This window comes from Montipora capricornis, chromosome 10 (assembly GCF_036669925.1).
Source record: "Montipora capricornis isolate CH-2021 chromosome 10, ASM3666992v2, whole genome shotgun sequence".
NCBI lineage: Eukaryota > Metazoa > Cnidaria > Anthozoa > Scleractinia > Acroporidae > Montipora > Montipora capricornis.
The window spans coordinates 68,546,765-68,556,764 of NC_090892.1; the positions used below are offsets into that span (position 1 = coordinate 68,546,765).

General features: G+C 39.2%; 1 protein-coding gene across 3 annotated transcripts in view; it reads left to right on the forward strand.

The window, feature by feature from the left end:
- The window catches only part of LOC138021786 (myosin heavy chain, clone 203-like), a 121,251-nt gene that overhangs the window by 26,737 nt on the left and 84,514 nt on the right, over window positions 1-10,000 (forward strand). For 2 of the 3 annotated variants that reach the window (XM_068868788.1, XM_068868786.1), the window contains exons 3-6: window positions 1,326-1,626; window positions 1,833-1,910; window positions 3,095-3,136; window positions 4,942-4,983. In XM_068868788.1, coding sequence (XP_068724889.1) covers window positions 1,486-1,626; window positions 1,833-1,910; window positions 3,095-3,136; window positions 4,942-4,983 — 303 coding nt within the window. In that variant the 5' untranslated portion in view covers window positions 1,326-1,485. The remainder of the gene's footprint in view (window positions 1-1,325; window positions 1,627-1,832; window positions 1,911-3,094; window positions 3,137-4,941; window positions 4,984-10,000) is intronic. The other variant, XM_068868787.1, reaches the window with a different exon arrangement.

Genomic DNA, 10,000 nt, shown 5'->3' on the forward strand with positions numbered 1-10,000 from the left:
TGTTCAAACTTAACTAATTTGCATATGTGGGCTGATATTTTATATGCAAGTTGTTTTCATAAAGATGACAAGATTTTTTAGCCAAATGACTAATAGGTAGCCAAAGTTTGGCTGGTCAGAAAATATTTCTTTAGTCATTCTAGTGTAAAATGAAGTTAATTTGGGAAGCCAACAATATTTCTCTGAGTGGTTCCTGGTTAACCCAATTTCTTGCTACTACTTGCGAAGATTGTTTACATTGCTCATTAACACGAAGATTTTCCAACAATGTATCACTGTAATCTAACCCAAAATCATTCAGATAGTAAAAACTTCATATTAATTAACCATTTCCTGCGCTTTTGTGTTTATGAGCATTATGATTTGCGATTATTCAGGTTCACGTGTTCGCAAGACTGTTTTTGCATCTCATAGATGTTTAGATTTTTAATTACAAACTCTGTTTTGGTTGGCCACTCAACCTCATTGTGTAAATAGTTCACCCTGAAGTCAAAATAGATACTTTTCGTTTCTGAGGAAACCAAAAATAAGTGGTGTTTTGTTTCCGGACAGAGCAACTCTTGGGATGACGAGAAATATACCGCATTCGAGCTTGATCCCCTAACCTGCCTTTTCCATTGTAGGAGTTACCTGGAGTACCTATTGGATACCTAGGCTTTTTTCTTTTTTTCAATTTTTTTAATTTTTGGCATTACTCCTGGGAAAATCCAGTTTCAGCGCCTTCGATACCACCCAACTCAGTGCCGTCTGTTTTTGTGTAACAAGAACAGAGGGAACCCAGTTTACGCTCACAGAGCTTCTAGTTTGTAAATGTGTTTTTATTGAAAACAAAGGCTGGTTTCGTAAACAAAAAGCTGTCCATGGTTGCCAACTGACCGGGTGAAATGGTTGAGCGCATGCGTGATGTGTTGGCCACATCGGGTTGGCGCTATGGTGCGTCACCATGCGATTTTTTTTTCTAATTACAAAGACCGGAGAAATGCCTATAATACTTTTTCACGCTTAATACAAAACAAAGTATCGTTAAGGTAAAGCGTGGGTTTTTCACTCTTAGGCCCTTGGGTAAGGAGAAAAAGCTGAACATCAAATCGAAGATAAATGATTGAAATTTTCGGTTCAGCATGTGATGATGAAGAGGTATTGGGACACCCCTTAGTCGTGATGGGAATAATGAGAAGGGTGAGTAATAAGGTCCCCGGCCTAAGTTACCCCTGGCTGATATGGCGAAATCGTTCTATCAGAACTTCTGATAAAATTAAAGATCAACCTCCGAAGGTATAGGATACTTATTTTACAATTAACCTTAATTTGTATGGTTTCTTCAGGAGAATCAGATTGGAATCAGGACGACCCAGTGAGTGAAGCTGATTTTCATGAGCTGGCGGACAACATTGGGCCGACAGGGTGGAAAGATTTAGCGCGTGAATTAGGATTTAAAAAAGTCAATATTGATGACATTCAACAAGAAAAAGGCAAATCCAGTGAATGCTGCATAGAGGTCCTTGTTCGCTGGCAGCAATCGCTCGGAAAAGAGGCCACTGCCGGAAAGCTCGCCGAAGCTCTAACGAAGAAAGGCTTAAGAATTTAGCTGAAGAATTCCTGATCAAACCAAGGGTTACTAACCGAGTAAGACATTCTGATGCATTTTTCGGAGTTGTTATTGTGTTAGGTTGTCTTTACTGAAACAATTAAGAAAACTTGATTTACCGTGGTTAACTTAGTCTAGATGAGAAATTAAAGAAATACGGCCAAAGAGCCATGTAATTTGTTTGAGACATTTCTTTTATCGCCCTTTAGATACAAGACGCTGTGAGTTACCTCATTTATCGAAGTTTTTTTTCCAGAGCGACAAAATTGAAGAGCCAGTACGTACATCTTGTGAAAAACTGATTAGTTCCCTGAAAGAAGAGGTAATATTCTGATAAATGTTGTTCACATTTCGTTTTGTTTCGTTTCGTTTCGTTTCAGGGCTGGAGGAATAACGCAGTGATGAGAACACTGACCTCTTACGAACGTGGCCCGGGTTCGATCGATCCCCAGATCCGGCGTCATATGTGGGTTGAGTTTGTTGGTAAAGCAACCATATTTAACGTCGGTAACTCGTGACAGTAATTCAACTCACAAACCTGTGGTCGACGGTGCGCTCATTTTACTCCCCCGTCTCCATCAGTGCTTCGTTTTACGGGTATTTAAAGCTACTTAAACTACACTGAAAGGAAAGAAGTCGAAACAAGGATGCAAGATCCGGGGATTGAACCCTGCTCCGAGGGGTTTTCTCGAAGAAGTATTCTCCGGGTACTCCAGTTTCCCCTCTCCTCAAAACCAATACTTGATTTAAATTGCGCTACTTTGTTAATTATAGTTCACTGTGTCCCCAATTAGTGCTCCAGCGCTAGAACGACTAGAAACTTAAATAAAGTTCCTTTCCTTTTGAAACAGCAAAGTTAAGCCATCAATCGATCAATCAATGAATCAATCAATCAATCAATCAATCAAATCAATCAATCAATCAATCAATCAATCAAATCAACCTGTCTATCAGTCGATCAACATTTATTTGTCTCGTTGCAATGTTTACATGTGTCAACTTAAATGTTTTAACGAGTCTTAAGGAAATCATACGGGTTATCAGATATCAATAAAAGCACCCGTAGGACGAGTTTATTCCTTTACGATAATTTCGTCCACACAACATGAAGTATCATGTGAGGATTCGGTCGCTAAGTAACCGCCGCGCACGCTCAACACTGAGTTTTGACCCATGGCAAAGGTCTCTTTTCCTGTACTCGTCAGCCCAGCGAACGCAAAAGAAAAGAAACCTCTGTTAGCAGGGAAAAGAGTAGTTTGTTATAGCTATCTTATTCGAGCATTCTGTCCCCTACCCCCCACCCCTCCCTCCCCAACAAGAAATTAAAACATGATACGTAGTACTTACTGCACGGGAAACTGAGATACCAAGAAAAAATTAATAAGAAACTCCTAACTTCGCGATCGAACGGCCTTGAAGTGCTTATTTAATACAGCCTATTTTAAAAGAAGACGTATTTTATATCGAACCATTAACGTTAAAACTCAGTCTCTTTGTATTGCTTAGGTTTTCAAAATGGACAACGAGAAAAAGGAATTGGAGGTGGAGGTAAGGAACAGTGGGTCAGAGTAAAATATTACCCACTAGTATTCGTGGTTTCGAAAAAATTGCGCCTGAAACAGTTGTGGCAGTTCATTCAAAATGAAACCGAGAGCCCTAAAACGCCGAAAAAAGAAGCCTAAATTAAAACTTGAGTTTAAATTGTTAATTAATTTTACAGCCTTGCGAAAACGTTTTTAACCCAAATTCAACGCAACGAGATATTGGGTTGCAAGACAAGGAAATCACCGCCGTTATACTGGACAAGTTACCATGGAAAAAGGAAAGCCCTGCAAAAACACCCTTTATATTGCTTTTAGTTGCAGTTGCTCATGTCTTAAAAAAACGAACTCGGTGACCCCAATTTGTTATTATACTAAAGTGATATGCAGGCCAAGACGAAACTCTTTGCAAAGTTTAAAAACATTCTGTGGAGCGGATTCAGATCTACCTTAAATTTTTAATTTGTTAAGGTGGCTGTGAATTCACTCCAGAGGACTTTTTGAAACTTTGTAGAGAGTTTCATTTTGGCATGCTGATTACATTTCAAAAGAAACTTATTTTGCTTATTCTTGCCTGTTAACTGCTGATATATCGGGCAACTCCTCCAAAGAAAGATAAAAGATAGAATAAAACAATTTGCCGTAAATCCTTTTAATGACCCTAAAAGAAGCTTTTGTTTATGTTGGAAACACATTTGTTAATGCGATATACAAGGCTAACGGCGCTGTTACACTGTCAAATGCTTCGTGCAACTTGTCTTGCAATGTTTTGGCGACATTGTGGCAGGACAAGTTGTACGAAGCATTTCACAATGTAGCATACTCTGCAACGGCCAAAATCGTTGCGAGACAAGTTGCACGAAAAGTAGAACTTAATTCTACTTTCGGCATTGGCTCTTGCAACTTGTCTTACAACGATTTTAGCCGTTTCAGGGTATGTTACATTGTGAAATGCTTCTTGCAACTTGTCCCGCCACAATGTCGACAAAACCGTCATTGCGAGGCAAGTTGCACGAAAGATTTCATAGTGTGCTCCAGCGCTAGAACGACCGGACACTTAAATAAAGTTCCCTTCCTTTTGGAACTAGGAAAACAGCAAAGTTAAGCCATCAATCAAACAATCAATCAATCAATCAATCAATCAAACAACCAACCAATCAATCAACCAATCAACCAATCAAATCAATCAATCAATCAATGAGTCAATCAAATCAATCAACCAATGAATCAATCAATCAATCAACCAATCAATGATCAATCTGCGTATCAGTTGTTCAACATTTATTTGTCTTGTTGCAATGTTAACATGTGTCAACTTAAATGTTTTAATGAGTCTTAAGGAAATCATAGGGGTTATCAGATATCAATAAAAGCACCCGTAGGAAGAGTTTAGTCCTTTACGATAATTCCGTCCACACAAGATGAAGTATCATGTGAGGATTCGCCGCGCCCCGCCGCGCACGCTCAACACTGAGTTTTGACCCATGGCAAAGGTCTCTTTTCCTGTACTGGTCAGCCCAGCGAACGCAAAAGAAAAGAAACCTCTGTTAGCAGGGAAGAGAGTAGTTTGTTATAGCTATCTTATTCGAGCATTCTGTCCCCTACCCCCCACCCCTCCCTCCCCAACAAGAAATTAAAACATGATACGCAGTACTTACTGTACGGGAAACTGAGATCTTATAAAAAAGTTAATAGAAAATACTAACTTCAAACGGCCTTAAAGTGCTTATTTAATGCAGCCTATTTTGAAAGTAGACGTATTTTATATCGAACCATTAACAGTGAAAACTCCGTCTCTTTGTATTTGCTTAGGTTTCTAAAATGGACAACGAGAAAAAGGAATTGGTGGAGAAGGTAAGGAACAGTGGGTCAGAGTAAAATATTACCCACTAGTATTCGTGGTTTCGAAAAAATAGCGCCTGAAACAGTTGTGGCAGGTCATTCAAAGTGAAACCGAGAGCCCTAAAACGCCGGAAGTAGAAGACTTAATTAAGACATGAGTTGTTAATTAATTTTGCAGCCTTGCGTAAACGTTTTTACCTAAATTCGACGCAACGAGAAATTGGGTTGCAAGACAAGGAAATCACTGCCCTTATACTGGACAAGTTAACATGGAAAAAGGAAAGCCTTGCAAAAACACCCTTTATATTGCTTTTAGTTGCAGTTGCTCATGTCTTAAAAAAACGAACTCGGTGACCCCAATTTGTTATTATACTAAAGTGATATGCAGGCCAAGACGAAACTCTTTGCAAAGTTTAAAAACATTCTGTGGAGCGGATTCAGATCTACCTTAAATTTTTAATTTGTTAAGGTGGCTGTGAATTCGCTCCACAGGACTTTTTGAAACTTTGTAGAAAGTTTCATTCTGGCATGCTGATTACATTTCAAAAGAAACTTATTTTGCTTATTCTTGCCTGTTAACTGCTGATATATCGGGCAACTCCTCCAAAGAAAGATAAAAGGTAGAATAAAACAATTTGCCGTAAATCCTTTTAATGACTCTAAAAGAAGCTTTTGTTTATGTTGGAAACACATTTGTTAATGCGATATACAAGGCTAACGGCGCTGTTACACTGTCAAATGCTTCGTGCAACTTGTCTTGCAATGTTTTGGCGACATCGTGGCAGGACAAGTTGTACGAAGCATTTCACAATGTAGCATACTCTGCAACGGCCAAAATCGTTGCGAGACAAGTTGCACGAAAAGTAGAACTTAATTCTACTTTCGGCATTGGCTCTTGCAGCTTGTCTTACAACGATTTTAGCCGTTTCAGGGTATGTTACATTGTGAAATGCTTCTTGCAACTTGTCCCGCCACAATGCCGCCAAAACCGTCATTGCGAGGCAAGTTGCACGAAAGATTTCATAGTGTGCTCCAGCGCTAGAACGACCGGACACTTAAATAAAGTTCCCTTCCTTTTGGAACTAGGAAAACAGCAAAGTTAAGCCATCAATCAATCAATCAATCAATCAATCAATCAATTAATCAATCAATCCATCAATCAATTTAATCAATAAATCAATCAATCAATATATCAAACAATCAATCAATTAATGAATGAATGAATCAATCAATCAATCAATCAATCATTCAATCAACCAATCGATGAATCAATCAATTCAATCAACCAATTAATCAATCAATCAGTCAATCAATGAATGATCAATCTGTGTATCAGTTGTTCAACATTTATTTGTGTTGCTGCAATGTTTACATGTGTCAACTTAAATGTTTTAATGAGTCTTAAGGAAATCATAGGGGTTATTAGATATCAATAAAAGCACCCGTAGGAAGAGTTTATTCCTTTAGGATACTTCCGTCCACACAACATGAAGTATCATGTGAGGATTCGGTCGCTAAGTAACCGCCGCGCACGCTCAACGCTGAGTTTTGACCCATGGCAAAGGTCTCTTTTCCTGTACTCCTCAGTCCAACGAACACAAAAGAAAAGAAACCTCTGTTAGCAGGGAAGAGAGTAGTTTGTTATAGCTATCTTATTAGAGCATTCTGTCCCCTACCCCCCACCCCTCCCTCCCCAACAAGAAATAAAACTAGACCCTCCGTGAGGGTACACTGGGTTGCCTGTGGTACGTGCAGCGTTCCAGGCAATTTTTTTCAAGTTGTGGGGTCATTACGACCATTTAAGGGGTCACCCAGCAGTCATATCAGCAGAGGCCCTTTGGCTCACAGGTCCTTACACGTTCGTACGACGAAACAGATCCTTTTCTGAGGTTAAAAACCTGGCTACCGGCCTATTAATTAATCATTTGTCAGAAAGAAGAAATTCCTGTCCTCCTTAGAAAAAAATGACACGCATTGTTTACTTGTGGTAGTGAAGTAACACAGCGATTTATTTCATAATGTCAACTGAGCTGTGTGTTGTCTTCCAGGAGATTCAAGTTGTCCTTGTGTAATACGTAGCTCTAACAGTGCTCAATATTGTTTTGGTATTGTCTATCATTGTAGTGCCATGGTATAAGTCTTAGGTAAATAGCCCCCTGAGAAGACATGTGGTCAGGGGCACCCAACGTCAATTCTCGGAAACTATCTGTTCGGAAGACGATTTGAGATCCAGAATTTTCGGGACATTTGTTGTAAAATTTCTTGCTTGCCTGCCTGTCCTAGGATCTTTGAACATCTACAAAAAGGTTTAATTGCCCATTTTTAAAGGATTTTTTCGCTAAAAAGGTCACCTAGAATTTTCGAGAGCCCCTTTTCTGGCTGAAAGTTTGGAAAAGGTAGCTTTTGATACCTATAATTTTCGGATCACTACACTTTCAGCTAAGTAATCCGAACAGATGAAAAATTTTTAGGGGATAAAGATATGCCTATATCTACCATTTCAATACCAAAATACGTTTAACAATGCTATGTTTAAGTGGTTTTGAACTATATTCTCGTTGGGTGCCCCTGTGTGGTTACTCGCAAAGTACCAAACCCAGAAAGATTGAAGAAAATAACATTGGCTTCTACGCTGAAATGTTGCTCACTTCCAAGTTCCCTCACAACTTCTTTTACCACAAGTTTAAGCGTGCACTCTGAGCGTCTGACAGCTTTATATTTTACAAAAGTTCATTGAAGTCAACCCCTATCCGGCGGGGTTAGTATTTGGATGGGTGACCTAAAAATTATACCAATCCGTAACAGAAGCAACGGACCGAAAGTCCTATTTTAACGCCCAAAAATGCGAACTAAGCAAGGTACAGATTTTGTTAGCTTGCTTTATTACGTGGAATGCCGAAGGCATCCACGTCTTAAAACCGGGCTGGAATCTTTTTTTTGTTGGTAGTCACAAATGTGCATACCCCACGGATATTGAATTAATCTCCGATCGGGTGGACTGATTTATATTCCCTACGGTATTTCCAAACTTCCCTGCCCCGAGGAGAACTCCTATACTTCCCAAGCCACCACGATTTTTCTCTGCTAGCGCGTTAGACCACTCGGCCACCGTGACACACTTCCGTCAGAATGGTGAAAGGAAACATTTATAATAGAATCTTTCCGCCCGTCATGATTGTTTCACTATTAAACTATTCGATAAAGTGGATAGATGCTTTTTCTTTGAGAAAGGCAAGCTTTAAAGGTAAGGAGAATTTTCTACGTTATTTCTAGATCTTGCTTCGTACTTGTGTGTTCCACTGTGAACATTATTTATTTTGCATACAACGAATACTTCATTAGAAGCATTTTGCATAGAACGAATACGTACTCCAATATTTCTTGGGAACCAGTTTGTTCGCCGTTTTGACGTAGAAAGAAAATAAGAAAATAGCTCTGAACGGCCAAACAAGATAAAAAATGAAATCAAGTTTAAAAAAAACGAATTAGCTATCGCCGTCACGGGGACTTCGCAGCCGTCCCCCATCCAAGTACTAACCTCATTCGGAGGAGCTAAACTTCAGCTGACACTTGGACTAGCATCAACGATTGTGATCTTTATGTTAAATTCGCACATAGATCTTGTCGAACTTTATAACACTTGAAAGAAAAAAAAACGCACTAACAAAAACCAGGTGTTATGCCGTCATTTTGTCACAGATGTATCCTTTGTTTCGCGAGTTGTCAGTAAACACGCAAGGTATAACTTGATCACAGGCTGCCGCTAAAATCTATGTCACTTCCGATTTTTCTATTTTAATTGTTTGTCCAAAAGTACGATAGAAAAATTGAACTCTGATGGAACGTAACAAAAATCTCCCGAAATGTTTTTCGCTGATGGCAAATTGTTTTATTCTCGATCGACACTTCCTAAAAGTTCCTTCTGCTCTCCTTAAAAACTACATATTAATATTTATTTACTTTTTCGTCAATATTTGTTTTGCATAAAGCAGGCTAGCAAAATCTGTACCTTGCTTTGTTCGGATTTTTGAGCGTTTAAAATAGAATTTTTGGGCTTATGTTCCTGACAGCAAAAGTCGCATATTTTAACGTCCCCCATCCAGATACTAACCCCGCTGGAAAGGGAAAAGAAAACTTTAGTAACATTGGTCTTGGAAAGGTGTCAGAAGCTCAGAGTACACGCTTAAGCTTGTGGTAAAAAAGAAGTTGTAAATGATCAACATATCGGCTTTGAAGCCAAATGTTTCTCGATTTCCTGTTATTTTCTTCAATCGTTCTGGGCTTAGTATTTTACTGAACCACATGTCTTCTTAGAGGGTATATAGCAAAGATGTCTACCATGGCACCGTAATGATTTACGATACCAAACAATGTCGTGTACTATTAGAGCTACATATTGTGCAAGGACTTGAATCTCCTGGAAAAAACAAAACGCCGCTCAGTTGACAGTTATGGAAAAAAACACTGTCAAGTTACTGCACTACCACACGCAATGCGTTCTTACTTTAAAAAATATCCCGTATCTCCTCAATTCTACCCCCCCCCCCCCCCCACCTCCAGACTAAAAATCCCGTATCCCCACAATTTTTTTACCTAATTATCCCGTATCCTGATCGCTTCTCGGGCTTTTGGCTAAGATTAGTTTCTTGGCCAAGGACTACGGTCAAGTACTATTGTACAACGTACGGTACTTTTTCAGTGCCGTAAGGGGCACGCACAGAACAGTTTCGGCTGTTTGTCTGTTCTCTCGAAAACGATGACAAGGGTTTTTTGGGTTTTTTGTTCAGCTCGAGTGTAGAATCAGGACGAACTGTTGTAGTTTGTGATAACTATTTACTACTTGTAGCTTTTGTTGAATTTTGAATCGATGATAGAGAGAGTTTTAGCGATCTCAATCCGGACTGGACTACTGGATTTAAGGATTTTTCTTAACGAGATTTCAAGTTATTGTGGAACGTTTGGTACCAAGATTATGGAATTGTAAAATTAGAACTTTGGACTGGACTATACAAAACGCAATTACGGAATT